The 19,477-nt window shown below is 37.5% G+C and overlaps 1 protein-coding gene across 2 annotated transcripts; it reads left to right on the forward strand.

Moving 5' to 3' along the window:
- The first annotated feature begins 6 nt into the window (after positions 1-6).
- RNMT (RNA guanine-7 methyltransferase) lies at positions 7-16,956 on the forward strand. Of its 2 annotated transcripts, XM_018081908.3 has the most exons (11): positions 7-119; positions 1,080-1,362; positions 3,529-3,661; positions 5,150-5,272; positions 6,291-6,406; positions 8,241-8,422; positions 9,016-9,180; positions 10,298-10,415; positions 11,853-11,954; positions 13,354-13,387; positions 15,230-15,698. In XM_018081908.3, exons 2-11 carry the CDS (start codon positions 1,123-1,125, stop codon positions 15,265-15,267), a joined length of 1,251 nt encoding a protein of 416 aa, XP_017937397.1. In that variant the 5' UTR covers positions 7-119; positions 1,080-1,122; the 3' UTR covers positions 15,268-15,698. The 2 variants fall into 2 exon arrangements, with proteins under 2 accessions (XP_017937397.1, XP_029815205.1); XM_029959345.1 differs by lacking the exon at positions 7-119 and having other exon boundaries at positions 15,230-16,956.
- Positions 16,957-19,477: the final 2,521 nt, after the last annotated feature.

A 19,477-nucleotide genomic window follows, 5' to 3' on the forward strand; every position in this document is an offset into this window, starting at 1 on the left:
GGCTGTTCCCGCGAAGGAGCTTCTGCTCCCCCTGGGCGCTTGGTTGAGAAAGCCGGATCGTTTCACAATTTAGCCCATCAAACCGTCTGCTTGGAATAGCCGCGCGAGCATAAGGAAGGGTGTGCTGCTGCTGCTTTGGAGGCTGAGTCAGGTGCTGCGGCGTAGTGGAGAGATTGTTTCTACAAGTTGCACTCTGAGGCCATCTGTTTTGAGGAGAGCTGCTCTGGTGTCTCTGTGTAGTGGCCCCCTTAATGGATGTGTTCTGGCAGTAAGAGGCGAGCCTGGATACGGTGGACTGTGCGTGGTTTTTGTTATGGATTTGCCAAATTTTTGTTAAGGAGTTGCCAAATTGCCCCCTCCTGTGTCTTACTACAGAGTAGATGCCCCGTGTCCTGATGACGGTGTAAAGAAGAACTGGTGAAAGAAGAACAAGTGTAAAGAAGGCTAGGATGTGCCACAGACCAAACGAGCTTTGTGGCAGTGGTTTGCAGCCCTATGGGCTGTGTGGGTATTTGTGAAATAGGGATGCGGGAATGCAGTTGCAACTGAATATTCCAGGTTGGCTTGGAGCATAGTGGGTATTCTTGACAAACTGGAAAATCCACAATTGATATAAAAACTTGCTAGTAAAAAAACATCTTGAGGACCTCCATTTTAAAGCATATCAGGTTAAATAATGAATTTACTAATATGAAAGAACTCGTGTTTCTAAAAAAAAAAAGTGATTTGTAGGTTACCTTTTACAGGGAGGGAAAGAGGGAGTTTACAGTCTCAAAACCAATAACACATTGCAGTTGAATCATATACTTAGGAAAGATACTTAGGAAAGACTCAAACATAAAGAGTAAAGATTTATCTTAATTTGATCTTATTATAAGAGTACTTTGAAATTCTGAGTATTTAACTGTGCTTTCTTTATGAAATAACTAGTCAAATTTGAAGTCTATATGTTGTGTAGGGCAAAAGCATGTTATGCTTTTATGATGCCAGTGTTATGTTTGAAAGTCACGACTGTAACCACCAGTAAGTGAAATTCAACACTGAAAATCTTTGGTGTTTTGTTTCTTTCCCTTCTATAGATTTCCATTCTGATCAGTGGACAAGGAGACTAACCAGCCAAAAATGGCTGATGTAACCAAGACAGAAGAACAGGAAGTAGAGAAGAGTTCGGTTGAAGAAGTGGTAAAAACACCTGGTACTTCAGAGTCAGATTTGGGTCTTGGGTGTGGGGGTGAAGGTGACAGTTCCACCTCAGGTACAGTGCAGCCCATTGCAAATGAGAAAGAAGTTGGTCATGGTGATCACGATGGTAGAGCAAAGAGGAAGAATTTAGATTCTGTAGATGAACCTCCGAAGAAAATAGTGAGTATCATTTATTTTGAGTTGTTTTCAAATCCTTTTTTCAAAGCCTTAGCTCAAGAAAAGATTGAAAATATTTATGCTAAGCATATGTGAACCAGCATGAAACACCAAATATCAAAGTATGTGGGTAGCTTCCTAGCAAAATAACAGGTGCACAAATTATGTTGTCTTCACAGAAGAGAAAGAGGGCTGGTAATCAGAATGTTAATCTCAGTACATGCTTAGTCTAATTCTAAGACTGTCCTTCCATCATTTGTGTGGTAGCAGTCTGGTAGTGTAGGGTTTACTGGCATTAGTCCAAGTCCTGTATCTTGAACTCAGATGTCGTGTATGTTGTCATGCTGTGTGTTAGAGCAGTTAACCTGTGCTTGGGAGGTTCTTCCATAAGATAATTTTGTCCTTTCATTTCATCGGTAAGGTATTGTATAGTTTACAAAACTCTGCAAACTGCATCCTCTGTGATAAAACTTAAGTCTAATTTGTTTACAAAGTGAAGTACTGAAAGATTTAAGATTTTTAAGACTACAAAAGTAGCAGAAAATATATGCCCTTTTAATTGGGAGGGTGAAAACAGTAATGTTTTATATGATGCTGTCGTTTATTATGTATGAGCTTGTAGAAACTGATGCTTTAATATCCAGTCTAATTTTGACCTTTTGGGATGTTTAAGTGTAGTTTAAAAATGTCTTTGACCTAACGTTTTGTTTCTCTGTCCAGAATTTTCCCAGGATGGTAATTTATGGCTAAGCAGTCTGGTAAAATAAAGGGTGCCCTTCGCTGTGGTAGAAACATTATGAACCCTTTCATCTTTTTAACAATGTGGGATAAGGTTTAGATGAACAAGAAATACATTGTTTTTGTGTAGCTTAAGGGTGGAGAGAAGTGATTGAACATATCTGCCAGCATCTAGGTGTTATTGCTGATGGCTCTTTGCAGCTGAGATGTTAATGGTTTGTATGAGTATGTCCCCCACACTTGTCTAAGCCGTTCTAGCTTATGTCACCCTCAGTTGCCATTCAGAGAGCCATCTGTGCTTACCCTAAAAAAGAATAGAAGTGGTCAAAATATTTGTTAGTATCAGTCAGCCTGGTTTGGTAATAAACAGATGATGGGGTCATGGAGATTCCAGACAACTACATCTGTATTCGTTCTGAAGATTAGCAAATATGTATATGAAACACTGAAGAATTCACTTGTTATCTTAAAGTCAGTCAAACCTTCTTTTTCCTTGAAGAACAGCTATTTGAATAGTAAGATCCTGGGAAATTTGCTTTTGTAGTCAGCTCTGGGGAATGCTTTTGATGGTTGTATGGATTCATACTGTCTGGGCTTTGTAGCATGTTTTTATGTTTTAACTGAGAATCCTTCATTCTGATTTGTACTGTTATTTCAAATGCTTTTGTGCCTCACAGAATTTGTGTTGGTTCTCTGTGTTCTGTTACTTTATTTATAATTTATTTTCATTTCATGTATATAGTTGAAGATTATTTTCAAGGTGAAGAAATGTTGGGAGCATAATATCTGGGTGTAGATTGCTTCTCTTTGTAACATGGGACAGAAATCTCTTGGAGTATTTAAAGTTAAGGCTAAATCAGAGACATTTCTGTAGCTAATTGTAAAGCATGAGATAGAATATATTGTTAAGTGACTCCTCATTCCCTTAACATGGTCTGCTTAAAGCTCTGGCAGTGGGGTCCATCCACCTGGGGCTTTATGCAGCATTGGCTAGTTGGCATTTTGATTAAATTGGCAGTTTATACACTTCTGTCAGTGAAAACACTGAATTTCTGAAACAAGCTCTTTGAAGAGTCTTCAAGTTCCTGGAGAAGGAACATCCTTTTCTTCAGTCCCAGGCTTAAGGGAAGTGAAACTGATTCTTTGAGAGCGGTGAGAGTATTAGAGAACTGAAAGTATTTCTCTGAGGGAAAGATGCTGGGTGTCATCCCTTAGAAATTACTTGAATGAACTGAAAAAGGGATTAAATTTTTAAAGGACATGAGCATCAGGACACATATGGGAAATCTCTTTATAATGATGGTGCTCTTCATAGTATTGCTTGTTTGCTTTCTTAAATTCTTGAACTGAACATGTGTGTCTTTTGATTAAATGAAAAAGTAATAAAGAAAATTCACTGCTTGAGTCTCTTCCTTCCTGTCATTTCTGCAGTCTGAGATAGGCCACGGGCAAGCTGTAGCTGCACATTATAATGAACTTCAAGAAGTTGGATTGGAAAAACGTAGCCAGTCTCGCATATTCTACCTCCGAAACTTTAATAATTGGACGAAGAGTGTCCTCATTGGTAAGCTGCTTTGAGTCATCGCTTGGATCAATCAAAGCGATTGAGTAAAATGTAACCATTTTTTGTATCAAAATGTAACTTTTTTGTTTCCCTACTCGATTGACAGTCTCATAATACGTAGTAAGTTTTTCTGCTGCCGTGAAGTGTTTATATTTAATTTGAATCTCTGTGATAGTGTTTTATATTGTTGGAGTGCCAAACGTATGGTAAAGTTTTAAAGATCAACTGACTTAAAAAGCAGAAAAAGTTCATACTGGAAACTGTTCTTCGTGACATTTTTGCAGAGAAGAGTACAGCTTTACATCATAGAGAAACGATCTGTTCTTAGATTGAGCTGTTCTTATTATTTAAGTCTACCTCAAATAATTCATTAGCCATTTTCCCAAAGCAGTCTGGGCTCTGGTCTTGGTTAAACAGTTCTGCAGGAAACTTAAACACATAAATATTTTCTTTGTCACCCATAGTCAGTGATTTAAGAGATAAAAAACTAGAGGATGTAATTCTTTAAGAATCAGCAGGTTTTTATTAGAAGGCAAAATCCGCTGTCCCGCAGATTAATTCCTAAGTGAGAAAACAAAACCATCAGATATCTGCCAACAAAGGAAAGACTTATCGGCACAACAACACAGGTTCATGAAGAGGGATCTGTGCCAGGAGATGTTGGCACCATTTGTCTCAGCATGCTGCTTTTTGTTGTGTTGTATCAGAGCAGTTAGAAGCAATATTTAGATTTATATAAAGCTGTTCCTGAAGCCTGTGTTGAAGCCTTTCTGTCATAGGGAATTTCAGCAGTGTGGCTTTATAGCAGTTGTATCAAAACATATTTCATGTCTCTTACTGTGAAGAAAAGTTGCTAGCATGCTGATATGTTTTACATAATATGCCAACATCAGTCAGAGCAGAGGGAATCTAGACAGAGTGGAGATAGAAGAGAAAATGAAACTAGTGTATGTAGGGTAAAAAGGCAGTGAACAAATAGGTAATGTTATTGCAAGGCCTGGGAAAGTGAGTGGAAAACATTATTCGTTTTTTGTAGAGTGACCAGGAAGAGATGTTGTTGTGGCTGATGCGTTTAATTGGCTTTTACTCTTCTGCAAAAGGTTTTCCCATACTTTCAAATAACAGCTGCCTTCATTATAATTGTAATGAAAGGGAACCCTGTTTCCCTACACATTCACAGGGTGGTTGTTTAGCCATGTGCAGTTTTGCCTCAGCCAGGGAAACAGTTCATAGCTTCAGTCATGTTACACACAGAGTACATTAAGCACAGAAAAAATTCATTATCTTCTCCATAGTTTTAAAAGTTTGTGGTTCCTTTCATCATTCTAGACATTTAAGTCTAGACTTAAATATTAAGAAGACTTATAGGCAAAGTAAGGTCTGAGGTGTTTTAAAATTCTCAAACCCTTTTGGTCCTTTAGGCTTCTATGTGCAATACAAGTGAAGTACAGAGATGTGTATATATGTTTCCTCTTTTTATTTTTCTAGGTGAATTTATAGACCGGGTACGACAGAAAAAGAATGATATAACTGTTCTGGATCTAGGATGTGGCAAAGGTGGAGACTTACTGAAATGGAAAAAAGGCAGAATTAAAAAACTCGTCTGTACTGGTAAGAAGACATAACTTTCTAGTGAAAGTACATCACTGATCTATGGGAAGACAAAGTACATCTCCAGTATTTTATTTTTTTTTCCACTATGCCCAAGAATGCAATGAACATCTTTTGTCAAAAAATCTTATTTTGTCTTTTAACCTGAAGACATTGCCAGCAGAAATACAAGAATCATTGGTTTTCTGTGTATTTAGCTTTCAGTTCAACTCCTAAATACAAGTTAGTATCATTAAAGAAACACAGAACTGCCATAGATTGTCTTAGGCAAAATGTGGCACTCAGGAAAACATTGACATTTTGTATTTTATGTCTTATCTCCCACATCTGATCTCTTGTAGTATTTTTAACTGTTCTGAAAACACACACAGAATTTAAAAAACAAATAAACCCCACAATATTGTGACAAAAAGTGGTCTTGGGTGTTAAAATTTTCAGACTAAGAAAGGGGAAAGAGCTGAAAGCTAAATAAAAAAATCTCGTTTGAATAATTTGCTTAGATATTTACAGGAAGATACCATCTTCCTTTTTCCCAAAAAGTATCCCAAGGATAATCAGAGGAAGTATTACTTAACTTCATATTTAATTAGATACTAAAAATCCGTAAAATTCCCATAAGTGGGAATTATTCTGGGTATTCTACATTTTGCAGTACTTTCTTGCATTTTTCAATGGGCAGTATTCAAATACAGTTAATTCATTTACTTAACAAATTCTTATGTAAATTCATTGCATATTGTCAGAAGCTCGCTGCCTGAGAAAGGAACAGTTTTAGAATTTAAAAAAATTTCTCATGATGTAACATATCAAAAATAATTGCATTTCAATATCTTTTATATTTGTAAGAACAGTAAGAATGAGAATCCCTGAGACCTGAACTGTTCTAACAAAACTGTAGATCAGTTTTTTATCCCTGCCATATTGTACCTTCCGTGTTCCAATAATCATTCCAGTTTTCTTGTCTGGAGAGCAGTTTATACACCTCTTTTTTTTTTTTTAATTATCTTTTCATACATAGATATTGCTGACATTTCTGTGCAGCAGTGCAAGCACCGATATGAAGAAATGAAAGCCCGGTGTCGATATAATGAACACATTTTTGATGCAGAATTCATACAAGCAGATAGTACCAAGGTACAGTTTCTATGCTTTGTAATATTTTGGAGATTTAACGTTCTTTTGTTAAGTAAGTATAGGAAGTTGATGGTAGTGCTATAATATTTTGGGCATCTATTTGTTTAAGATCAGATTATTGTACTACCAGGAGAATCAGCCATATGAGTTACTGGAAAGTTGCTTAAGATGTGGTTAGATGCGTTTTACTGCTGTTGTACAGTGTAATATTCTTGAAGCCTGAATGTCTTTTTCAGATAATCAATCTGGTGATTTCAGTCTCTTTTACTTGACAAGGGGAACACAACAACTTCTCACCTCTGGAATTTCTGTGAGGCAGCATGGGATGTTGGAAACTACCTTGGTGAATGGTTTTTTAAATAATGGAATAAATAAAGGACCTTTTCTGATTTGACTTGTACATTTTGCTTATCCCATTTTATTTTTCTGGCTGCATTTTAGTTACTTGTATCTTCAAAACTTGTCTGATAGAACAGGTTTCTTAGACTGTCAGGAGGCAATGGTGAATGCATTTCTGAGGCTTAGGAGGCGGTCTTGTAGCCAGAACTGCTTTTGCTTCCTAGAAATGCTGAGAGTACCCTGCTGATTGTAGGCTGAGGTGCAGAACCTACCTGGTTCCAGCATATCTGTGGAAAAGCTGAACCTGTTCTCAACCTTGCAGAAAGGGTTGTTTGCTGAATTCTTGGTTGTCTTTCCTTCTTCTGAGAAATAGTCTGTTGCAGGTTCATGTAATTTCTCTTGGCTCAAAGTTACAGTTCGGGGAGAGAGTCTATCCTTGCACACAAAAGTTCATTTCCCTGGCTTTGTATCTCTATCATGAATGTTGTATATCCTGCAAAATCTCATTCTTTGAGCTCTCTAATTCTGCCCACCTCTATTTTTCACTTCCTTGAATCTTTCTTAAAATGTGGAGGAGGATTAAATGAACAGATAAAATTACTATTGGTATGTGAAGTGTCTGTTTTTATCTTGCCATGTGAGGAATGTTGACTGTGGCATGAACTACTGAAGTTTGGGAGTGAGTGAATGGGTGGACGGAAAGTGTGTGAGAGAAGAGGAACTTGGGTAGAACTGTTAAGTATGAAATATTTTAAATACAGAATGCATTTCTTGTGTCTTGGGAGAACTTGTATGCTCCTTTGTTGTTTATGGTGTTGCTACTAGTATTGTATAAAAGAAGTCTGATGAAGAAGACTGCTGAGTACAGGGCCAAACTTTGGCAGGCGTTAACCTGACAAATTCCAAGGGCTTCAGGTTCTTCAGATTTTAGTTACTTGGTCTGGAGTGGGTAGGAGCGTGTTAGTACGCATGTATGTATGTGAGAATACAGACAAATACAACTTGGTGGTCAGAGCAAACCACCATATTTAAAACAACTCCTTCTCCTCTCAAATATATGGTTAATGGGTCAATTCTCATTCTCTGAGACTTAGTAAACTGAAAATTCATTTTATTACAGTAGTTTTTTCCAGTTAAACGGTGGCCAGTTATAAACGCTCAACAGTAAAGAACCTGTGGAAACTACTAGATAACTGACTTGGGTTTTGGCCTTTCAGGTGCAGTAGTGTTACTTGACAACATGAAAATAATTTGAGGACATGATAACTTTGAAATTGTGTGTATTCTTGGTGTTCCTAAATCTTGTGTATGGTTTTCTGTGTAGCAGAGAACTTTTTCTTACTCTTACCTTTTTCATCTTGTCCATGTTAACTTGTGAAGGAATGAGTGCTGAAAGGAAAAATTTAAAAGGATTATGGGCATAGTGTATTTGTTGGAAGATTTAAGTGAATCATACTTGTTTCTGTAGCTTTTGTTTCTTTTAAATCTATTTCAGGATCTCTTGTCTTCCAAATATAATGATCCAGGTATGCGCTTTGACATTTGCAGCTGTCAATTTGTTTACCATTACTCATTTGAGACATATGAGCAGGCTGACATGATGCTTAAAAATGCTTGTGGGAACCTCTCTCCTGGAGGTTATTTCATTGGCACAACTCCAAATAGCTTTGAACTTGTGTAAGTACTTTTATATTCTATTAGTCTTTCAAAAGTCTGTGAAGCCTTGTTAAGTGCTAATTGTTCTTGCAGTGCTCTAATACATTTGAGCAACAAAAGTGAGTTTTTTTGCAACAATTTTGGATTCTAGTCGAAAAAATCTCACTCACGAAGCTGACTCAAACAGGTAAATCAATACTAATCCTTGTCTCTTGCACCCAAGCTCTTCTGGTATAGAGAATAGCTCTTCATACACTTCAGCCCTCTTTAATGACTTAAATAGTGGCAAAATGGCTACAGCCCAGGGAAAAACTGTCAGGGTTTTGTGGTTGTTCCAAGAAACCTGTCTTGTCCATGTAGATTACCTGGGCTAAAGATTAATCTTCTAGGTCCATCAAGTCCTTGTTGTGTTGTATAGGAATGATGAACTGTTCAAACCTAGCATGTGGCTTCCTTTCATTGTTTCATTTCCTTGTTAGATAAGGAAGGTGGGAAACTAGAGAGATCATTGAATATTCCAGTACTGTGAGAAACACTTTCAGGCCTCTTATGTGTAGTTTTCTCTACCTGCTAAATACTGGTCAATTAATGTTTGTTTATATCTCATTTTATAGAAAGAGACTTGAAGCTTCAGAAACAAATTCATTTGGGAATGATGTGTACAATGTAAAATTTGAAAAGAAAGGAGACTATCCTTTATTTGGCTGCAAGTATGATTTCCACTTGGAAGAAGTGGTTGATGTCCCTGAGTTCTTGGTTTACTTTCCATTACTGGAAGAGTAAGTTAAGTTTTGAATTCATTTTACAATGACAGCTGTGGAACATAATAAATATTTGTTTAGTTTATATGTTATTGCATAACACTTGCAGAAAATAATGTTTTGGTTTTCTTCTTGTATTTTTCAGTTCTTTGGTTTTTTTGTTGTTGTTCCAAATGCAGAGGTTTCTTGCATTTCCACCCACAACCACTGTCCATTGCACACAGTTGAGGGTGCTCTGGTCAGAAACTGTGAAGACTTGAACTAGGTCTCAGACAAGAACATCTGTATCTGATATGTTTGATCTGTCAGCAAACCTTTACTGCTGTCAACGTTTTCTTCTTTGAACTTAACTTCCTGAGGGGTTTCTTTCTATGTTTTTTTTAGTCCTTCAAGAAGCTTTCTTTTGTGTCCTCTTCATTGTGATGCTTCTTTCTTGTCTTCTACAACTTTCTTTGAATGTTCATAGGATTTTTCCTATGACTTATTTTTTCTTCATCTCTGAGCATACATTTTACTGTTTCCTCTGTGTGAACTCAGATTTGCCTTTCCCAGCCTGTGTTCTGAGGTACAGGCAAATGTTTCCGTGTTGGGGTTTTTCCTGCCGTTTAAGCTCAGAATGCTGAAACAATATTAAACTTTCCCATCAAGCCTGTATATTCTCACACACTTTATTTGTAGTTCTCTATGAAAAATACCAGCATCTGTCACTGACAGCTATAACTGGAGTGCTGCATGTCCACAGTGTCTACATATAATTGAGATGTAAGGTACTAAATCTAATAGAAATAAGTTCTTGAAATATATCCCTAATATCTGACATGATGGATACTGCAGTGAAAAGAGTGTAGTCTGTCTGGAAGTTCTGTATTTTGGGAGAAGAGTAATTTTTCTATTAAAATGTTTGTAAATAATTTCTGCCTAGATTTTTTTTGTCCTAATTAAAAAAAAAAAAAGTACAGTTTGTGGTGGTACTGCTGCTTTTTTCATCTAAATGTCTTAACTAAAAAAAAAAATTCTAGAAGAAGTGTAATCCTACTGAATACCATAAGATGTCACTGTGGCTTAAAATTGTTCCTTTGAAAATAAAGCTACAATAATTTTTAGGCTTCCCTAACTAAACTTATTATTTTGACAGAATGGCGAAGAAGCATGGTATGAAATTAGTCTATAAAATGACATTTCGGGAATTCTATGAAGAAAAAATCAAGAACGAGGAGCATAAAATGCTGTTAAGGAGAATGCAGGCCTTGGAGGTAAATTTGGAGTTGACTTGTTTCATTTTAATAGCATTTTACTTCTTGTTAATTATTTGTGGAATAATGGAAATTCCCGTTGTGAACATTTTGCAATTAATTAGGGACTACCAATAGAAAGAATTTAATTCCTGGAACTGAAAGTGTGTCTGTGGTGGGTTGACTTTGACTGCCTGCTGGACACCCACCAGCCTCCTCTCTTGTTCCCTCTTCCCAACAGGATGGGGGGAGAAAACAGGAAAAAAACCCCTTGTGGGTCAAGATAAATTCAAGGAGATTACTTAGCAATTACTGTCACAGACAAAACGGAGTAAACTTGGAGAAGATTAATTTATTGCCAAAAAAAAATTAGTAGGAAAGTGAGAAACATAGACAAACCTAAACATACCATTCTCTCGCCTACTGCTTGTTCCCAGGCTCAGTTTCACTCAGCTGTGCCCTGAGATGACTCTGTTGGAGCTGGTGGAACCAGCTGTGTGTGTCCTCACAGAAGCCACCTCTGCAGCCCCTGCTGCCATCACTGGGCACCAGCACCCCATAGAGTGATTCAAGTTTGGAAGACAATATTTCAAGTTTGAGGCAAAGTTTTCATTTTTATGAAGTAGGAAACAGAAGCACAAGAGTCATGCCAGGTGTCAGATAGCGGTGACTGTAATCCATGTCTTCCTCAGCAAAGAGAGACTGAAAGCTCTATCTTTGTGCAAGGAATATTGAGTGAAAAGACAGAAAGGAATCTTTGTAGGAATAAAAAGACAGGCTGTGTTCGTAGAAGAAAATGGTACTTGACTCTAACCAAGCTTATGTTTTGCCCAATTTTTTTTGCATTTTTTATCCTCAGGCTCTTATCCTGGATGACTTTAGCAGCTTCAGAGAAGTTTTTCCATGCCACCTCTGAGGCTTTGGTTTTACTCACAGTTCTCTCTGCTTCCCTGTTCCCCCAAACAATAGAATTCTTCAGCATAAAACTATCAAGTCAAGTATCTGGTGACTTACTAAATTGAGTCACATGGGCTGCAAGTGAACTTGACTGTCCTTGTTGACTCTGAAAGTGCCAGTGCTGTGTGTGGACTCGCTGTCAGTAGCATGGTGACATGGCCTTTGACATACCATCTGTGTTCTTAGAAAAGTGAGAGTTATCTTAAAGTAGTGGCCACTTACAATTGAGGACTGAATTGTTACATACAGATTGTTTGTAACTGGCATCCTTACTAAGTATTTCTTAGTTTTGAAGAATCAGTTGTATACTAATTTCCTGGAAAGTAGGGAGTATCAGACCTGTTCCTTAGGGTGCTATAAGGAAGAGACCTAAATTTAAAATCTTCTTTAAGAATTACTGACTTCTGTTCTGGACTGTGTTGTGACAAACCCATGACTGATGTGATTAATGTATCTTACTATGCAATTAATGTTTTTTCTTATGTTTCTTATGTTTTCCAGCCATATTCTACATCTGGTGATTCCAGACTTGTTTCTGATAAACCTGATGATTATGACCATGCAAAAGAGTTCATGAAAGATGGCAAGGCAAAGTTACCATTGGTAAGTTTCTTCATACTTTAGTAGAGCAAGTGGTGTCTAAAATTGAGGTCCTGACCTTTTGGATGTGCGGTGCCTTCATTTCAACTGCAATAGAATTAGTGTGAATGTCTCTCTGCATGTGAAAAATTGTAGAGCACCAGGGCTGAGGAGTTAATTTAATCTATATCCTATACTCAAAGAATCAAATTCACTTAATTTGGTAGCTGTTAAGAAATTTGTAATATTGTGAAAGGGAAAGGATACTTCTCCATCTTCTTCTTTCTAACTGCTCTTAATTTGAAGAATCTTCTTATGTTTCTGCATATCCACACTACTGATTTAAAGTTTTAGTTCCAATCCTCTCATAGGAAAGTTGAAAACTTTGTTCATGACACCATACATATTTGAAATCATCCTTTTCGCTGTCACAGATACAGCATGGGGCTGGTCACCTTGAAGTTTTTCCACTTGGATGTTTCTTTTTTTAATAATTGGTTCATCCACTGTTTGTGCTCTGTCCTTTTACTATATATATAAAAACATATAAAAGTCTTGATACATCTTGATGTATCAAGAAGGAAAAAAAAACTGCTTTCAATATTTGAAATCTAAAAACTTTAAAAAGCAAACTGCTTCTTTTAAGAAATAGGCTTAAGAACATGAGAGTGGCCAAGTCAGACCAAAGACTTTTTTTGCCAGATGCTTTTTTTTTTGGTCAGGGTTGGTGAGTGGGTAGCATATGGACTGAATTGTGTCCCCAGTGAGAACTCGTGGGAAGGAGATGGAGTGGGCAGAGCAAAAAACCAGCTTGTTGTTGTTACCTGATCTTTCTTAATTGGTGGGCTAAATGGCAGCAGCTTTTTTCTTGTGGGCTTGCTCTGATTTTGTGTGGTTGACTGAGCTGGGAGTAGATTTCCTAGGCTGGATGGCAGGCTGTTTTTTCCAGAATGTCTGAGTTGGATTGGGAGTTAGTATCTTGCAAATACAGTTTCTGTGGGCTGTGGGGAAGTATTAGGTGGAGGCAGGCAGTGTTCCTGGGGAAGGTGGCAGCACCACGATACAGGGCCTTTTCTTCACTTCTGCTCAAGTGTTGGGTATCTTGGGCTGGAAACAGCACCTTCAGCCAGGTCAAGTGTGTGATGATGCACGCAGCATGCTCTTCATTGCAGAGGCATCCAGACCAACAGTCTGTTGGCCCATTTTCCTATACCTGGATGATTTAGGTGTGTTCTATTGTCTGGGGTATTCCAATTCGTCCCCATCATAGTTATTGGAGTTATAAGTATCTGTGGTCTACAGTAATACTCTTCTTGTCCCTAAATAGCCAGTCAATGTAAAAGATTGATTATCCTGAGTTAAATCTGTGTTTTATTGCTTCTTCATTTTTGTTGAAACTGTCGCTTTTTTTGTCACCTTGTAGGGAACCTTGAGTAAATCTGAATGGGAAGCAACAAGTAAGTAATATTTTTGAAAACTCAGTATTGATTGAATAACTGCTATGGAAAGTGTGTAAATAGCCTGTTGGTTATGGAAGAAAATACCAATTTTAAATGTAACAAGATTTTATTATTTGTGTAATTCAAATGCCTATGGATACATTATGTAGTGCACACATCTCAAGAAATTGGGAGGAAAATGCATAAAATAGTTAAAATTTTGCTTTTTTTTTTAAAATACCTTCTAACACGCAAACTTTTGGGCTAAAATAGTTTTGGAACTATCCTTTTCTTGGGATGTATGAAAAATGATACCAGTGTTAAAGAATTATTTTGCTAGTGTTAGAGGATTAAATACTACACTTCTGTATGGTACACTTGGATATTATACCATTATCAGTCAACTAGAAAACAAACTCTAGTTGGGACATACATTCACCAAAAATAATACAAACCTGTTTCAAGAAGACAGGGACCAGAGTTTTACTCTTTTCCTGTAGTGATACATATATCAGGAAGAAGCCATTAAAACATGAATAGTGAAGAGGTATTTGAATGTTTTATAAAGAGAAGAGAAAAATTCAGTGCCTCAGACACTGCAAAGGCATTAAATATGTTTTGAAATTATGTGAGCACATGTCATGGAAAACGTTTGATATTGGATTTTTCCAATGTTGAGTTCAATAAAAACTCAGTTATAAGGGACTGACAATTCAAAGGATAAAAATTGATTCCTAAAGAGATTTTTACTCAATTCTGTATAAGTGCAGCCAATCAGCATTTGCATTTTAGCAGACCATTGTTCTGATTGTTTTAGTGATTTGAAAGCAAACAAAAAATACTGTTTAATTCACAAATGAAAAAATCTTCAATCTGCTTTTTTTAAATTATTATTGAATTTTAAAAGGCGTGAATCATAAAGAAGATATTAATTCCAGGAATGTAGAAGTATTATGTACACTATTAATCTAATTGAGAGGAGCTTTTTATACCTTTAGAAGTTCAGTGATTACTGTGTTTCCTAAGTAGTCTCATTTTCCAGAGAGATTTGGAATACAGAGCTTCTGATAGCTTGCTCATTGCGTGGAACTTTGCTTTGTTGCTGAGGAATGTCTGATGGGCTTGTCTTGAAAGATTTGCAATGTAGCTATGGCACCTCATCCATTAAAATAAAAGTGGAAATCCATAAATGTTTATTAGACTCATGGCCTCAAGTAACTGGTTTAACGTGTCTGTCTGGTCTGGAGCACAAGAACATCCAACTTGCTGGCATTGATTATGTGCCAAGTAAGAGTTTTCCAAGGGTGCTGGTGTGGACTTTATGAATATCCATTACTGGAATCATACTGTTCTGGACTTATAATTTCTTCTTTGTCCATGAAAATTTTAAAAGCAAAATTAATAATTTGTGTCATGAGTTTATTCACTTTTCAATTAAAAAAGAAGTTGATAATTTCACTCCTAATTGTCCATTACTGTGTGTATGAAAGAGTCTTAACTTACTTGCATGTGACTTTTTATGTGCAAGTGATTGTTAATTATGTGTAGAATGGCATAGTACTCTATGAATTCCATTCACATTTCAGTAATATCATTAACTGAATACTAAATTAGTGTTGCATTACCCTTATCTGCAGTACATAAAATATTTTGCTTTTGTGCATTCTGTGCTTTATTGTGAAAACAAGTATGCTAGACTTGAATGCTAGAGTTACTCATTGGGAAACCATAACATTTTTTATCATTTTAGTAATCTGCTAACAGGTCGTTTGGGCAGAATATCAACCTGATAACATGGTGAGAACTTAATTGAGTTGCCAAGGAAGCAGAAACTTTAAATACTCGCATTTTCTTTTTTAGGTATTTACTTGGTATTTGCATTTGAGAAGCAGCTGTGAAACTTCACATACTGGATGCAGCAAGAAGAGATCATATCCATGTGCAAGTTGGAATGGTCAGAAATCCATTGTGGCAACTATTTTTTTATTTTTTATTTTTTAATTATCAGAAGTGTGCAGGACACTACCAAAAACTAGAGCAGCTCGTGATTCAGAGTTACATTGCCTGTCTGTGACAGATGGACTTGTGTGTGTATATATAAGAAAGATTCTGAACTAGTCTTTTTAAGCATTTGTAAGCAATCTGCATGCTCTCAAAACTTGTGTTTGAACTGACACAACTTTATGTTAGACACAAATGTTTTGTTAGTAGACGTATGTTTGTGATTACAAGCCTGACCCTGCACTTTCTGAAGTTGATGGAAAGAAGAGTGTTGACTTTGATGGTGCAGAATGAGGGCCTAAATACTGTACTGCAGAGCTCAGTTAATTCATAATGAGATTTATTCAGACATAGAGGGTATGTCTACATTGCATGCAGAGCAAAAAATACCTTAGTCAGTTTGAGTACCTCCGTGCTGTGCTCGAGCCTGCAGTGTAAATCTACCTTAGTGGTATTCACGGTGTAGTTTACATGGTAAAATCACATGATGTTCTTGTTTTTCCTGCTTGCTGATACTTAGTGTCACTTCATGGTGCTTTCATGATTAAACGAGTTTGTTCTGTACAAAACTGCTCTGAAATTACTCAATTTCTAATGTTTTAAGTCTCTGCTTCGTTTTTCCAAATATGACTGTGTGGTAATTGGTAACAGCTGCTGAACTTAAATTACTTTAAATTACAACATTTTCTATTGTATTAAAGACTCTCCTGACTTTTTGGTAGTTTTAATGTTTCTTGAAACTTACTAGGCAGATCTTAGGATACATTTCTTTCTTGTTTCATAAAATTCCAAGTGGGCTTGGCAATAGGATGTTGGTAGTGATGCCTCCTTAAGGCATTAGAAACGTGATCATGTCGTGGATCATGAACCAGAAGGGGAGCCTGTGGAACATTTGAGGATAACAGCAGTTCACTCTGGAAGGGAGGGCTGTGTATGTGTGTACACACCCTGGTACATGTGGGTAACAATCCCCAGTTATGCTTGTTAGTCTCAAAGCTGGATTAGGGATTTCTGGGGCAGTGTTTGCTCGGCTTTCCAGTGCTTGTAGCCACCAGTTACTGAGAAGGCCTGAATACTTCATGTTTTTTCTCTCTGTTTTTGGTCTAACAGTAGCTGATGGCTGCTGTTAGCTACTATAGTTTATGTAGAGATGAAATGATGAAATTCTGATGGTACATGAGTATTTTGAAAAGTTATAATAAACCTAGAAAAGAACAATTCCATTAGAGTTAAGTATTCAAATTGAGTTTGTAGTTGTATTGCCTTCTCCCTGTAATTTGGTTATGTTCTTTCCTCCATGACTCATTTTTTTAATTATATAGAAGAACATGTATAACCTTCACTTCAGTGAAGCAGTAGAATTGGTTCTGCTGCTGAAATTAAGAAAACAAGACTTCCTTGTCTGCTAGAATTAGTACTCATGAAACTAGCTGAAAAATGCTGACTTTAGAAGTGCTGAAATGTTTCCTTGAAAACTGTGGCGTCAAAACTAGTTTTGTTAGATTTCTTGTATCAAATTCCATTTGAAAGTACATTGTTATGCTATTTTTGGAAGAAATAAGAATAATAAAAAGAAAGGGAATACAGTGGAGTGTCTTTCCTCTTTTAAGCAAATCTCAGCATATCACATAGTCACATAATAGTTGAGGTTGGAGGGGAACTCTGGAGGTCATTTAGTACAAATCCTCTGCTCAAGCAGATTCACTCAGAGCTGGTTGCCTAGGACCATGTCCAGAGAGCTTTTGAATAGCTCCAAGAATGGACTCAACAGCCTCCCTGAACATCCTGTGCCAGGGCTTGGTCACCCTCACAGTAAAAATGTCTTCTGCGTTTCAGTGTGTGCCTACTGCCTCTTGCCCTATCACTGGGACTTTACATCCCCCCTTGGAGTATTTGTACACATTTATAGGATTACTCCCCTGACTTAAGAAGCTAGACTTAGAATCACAGAATGGCCTAGGTTGGAAGAGACCTTAAATATCATTTCATTCTAACTCCCTGACTGTGGGCAGGGACACCTTTCACTAGACTGGGTTGCTCAGAGCTCCATCCAGCCTGGCCTTGAACACTTCCAGGGATGGGGCATCCACACCTTCTCTAGGAAACCTGTTCCAGTGCCTCACCACCCTCATAGTACAGAATTTCTTCCTAGTATCTAATCCAAATCTACTGTCTTTCAGTTTGAAGCCATTCCCTGCTGTCCTGTCATTACATGCTCGAGTAAAAAGTCCTTCTCCATCTTTTTTGTATGCTCCCTTTGGATACTGGAAGGCTGCTCTAAGGTGTCCTGGCTTTAGCTAGGGTAGAGTTAATTTCTCCTCACTAGCTAGTACAGTGCTGTGTTTTGGATTCAGAATGAGAATGGTGTTGACAACACACTGATGTTCTGATTTTTGCTAAGTTGTGTTTATTCTAAATCAAGGACATTTTTTTCCCTTGTCACGTGCCCTACCAGTGGGAGGGAGCATAGCTGGGACAGGTGCCTGAACTGACCAAAGGGATATTCCACACCATAGAACATCATGCCTGTATATAAACTGGGGGGGAGTTACCTGGAAGAGGGACTGAGCTGGGTTCAGAAAGAGGGTCTGGCATCGGTCAGCAGGTGGTGAAACAACTGCATTGTGCATCACTTGTTTGTTTCCTTTTTAATATTATTATTATTATTTACCATTATTATATTTTACTTTCTTTTCAATTATTAAACTGTTCTTATCTCAACATATTTTTTACTCAACATAAGTTTTACTTTGATTCTCCTGTCCATTCCACCAGGAGAGGGAGAGAGAAGAGGGATTGAACAAGCAACTGCATGATGCTTCATCTTCAGCTGGGCTTAAACCATGACATGAGGTCATCTTGAAGCCTTCTCTTTTCCATGCTGAACAATCCTAATTCTCTTACCCTTTCCTCATAGGAGAGGTGCTCTGTGCCTCTAATCACCTGGGTGGCCCTCCTCTGGACTCGCTCCAACAGGTCGGTTTCCTTCCCGTGTTGAGGACCCTGGAGTTGGACACAGCACTCCAGGTGGGGTCTCACCAGAGCAGAGGGGCAGAATCCTCTCTCCTGCCCTGCTGGCCATGCTGTTTCTGATGCAGTCCAGGACACAACTGGCTTTCTGGGCAGCAAGTGCATGTTGCCGGGTCATGTCCAGCCTCTCATCCACCAGCACCCCCAAGTTCTTGGCAGAGCTGCTCTCAATCTGTTCATCCCCCAGCCTGTGTTATACCAGAGGTTGCCCTGACCCAGGTGCAGCACTCTATTAAACCTTATGAGATTCCCATGGGCCCACTTCAGCTTGTCCAGGTCCCTCTGGATGGCATGGCATCCCTCAGGTGTGCTGCAAATCTTACATGTTCTCCCGTTGAAACACCTCAATAGTTTAATTTACATAATGAACATCTCAGTCCTTTGACTATGAGTGTTTTCCTTTTGAGTCAGAGTCTATTTAATAAAGCACTCTCTTGTCTAATATATATTTTTATGAAAATAAGTGATTATGTGCTGTATACTAATTGCTAAACCGTATTTTTAAAGAATTTGAAAACCGTTAATTTAGGGAATGTTAACCTGGGTAGCAACAAATTTAAAACATCTGCAGAGTATTTAAGGGGCTGATAATAAATCCACTTTTGCAATCCACTTATTGCCAAAGTAATAATGCTTCTGGAGGAAGAAATGGCTCATCTAATATCAAGCAGGATTAACAGTAGTCTTGTAATCTCAGTTCTTGGTGTTCCTTGTATGCCACAAATGAGAACCTCTGTATGGAAGCGAGGGAATGAACAATCTATATTGTATATTATGAATGCAAATAAGCGTCCTGAGTTTTCAGAAGTGTGAAGCACAAAAATCAGGTAATTTAAGTGCCAAAAGCTGTGGAGACAAGTGTGGTTTTTGAACAAGAAACTTCACTTGAGGTTTAAAGAGAAAAGTCTGAAATCTGAATCCTTGCGCTGATGACATTATTAATGCTGTGTACTGAACAACAACTGCTATAAATAAACTATATTAATAACTGTTAATATAGTTTATTTTTTTGCAGCTTCGGTGTGCAGTGTTTTACATGGATGTGCTTGTACTGGTGAAATGGCTTTCCTTTTACCT

The sequence above is a fragment of the Manacus vitellinus genome, unplaced genomic scaffold (assembly GCF_001715985.3).
Source record: "Manacus vitellinus isolate BGI_N305 unplaced genomic scaffold, ASM171598v3 scaffold_1_pilon, whole genome shotgun sequence".
Taxonomy (NCBI): Eukaryota; Metazoa; Chordata; class Aves; order Passeriformes; family Pipridae; genus Manacus; species Manacus vitellinus.

Coding starts and splice junctions, on each gene's coding strand:
- RNMT (XM_018081908.3), top strand. CDS start 1,123: ATGGCTGATGTAACCAAGACAGAAGAACAGGAAGTAGAGAAGAGTTCG. Junction 5,273..6,290: donor TAAAAAACTCGTCTGTACTG/GTAAGAAGACAT, acceptor TTTCATACATAG/ATATTGCTGACATTTCTGTG. Junction 9,181..10,297: donor TACTTTCCATTACTGGAAGA/GTAAGTTAAGTT, acceptor TTATTTTGACAG/AATGGCGAAGAAGCATGGTA.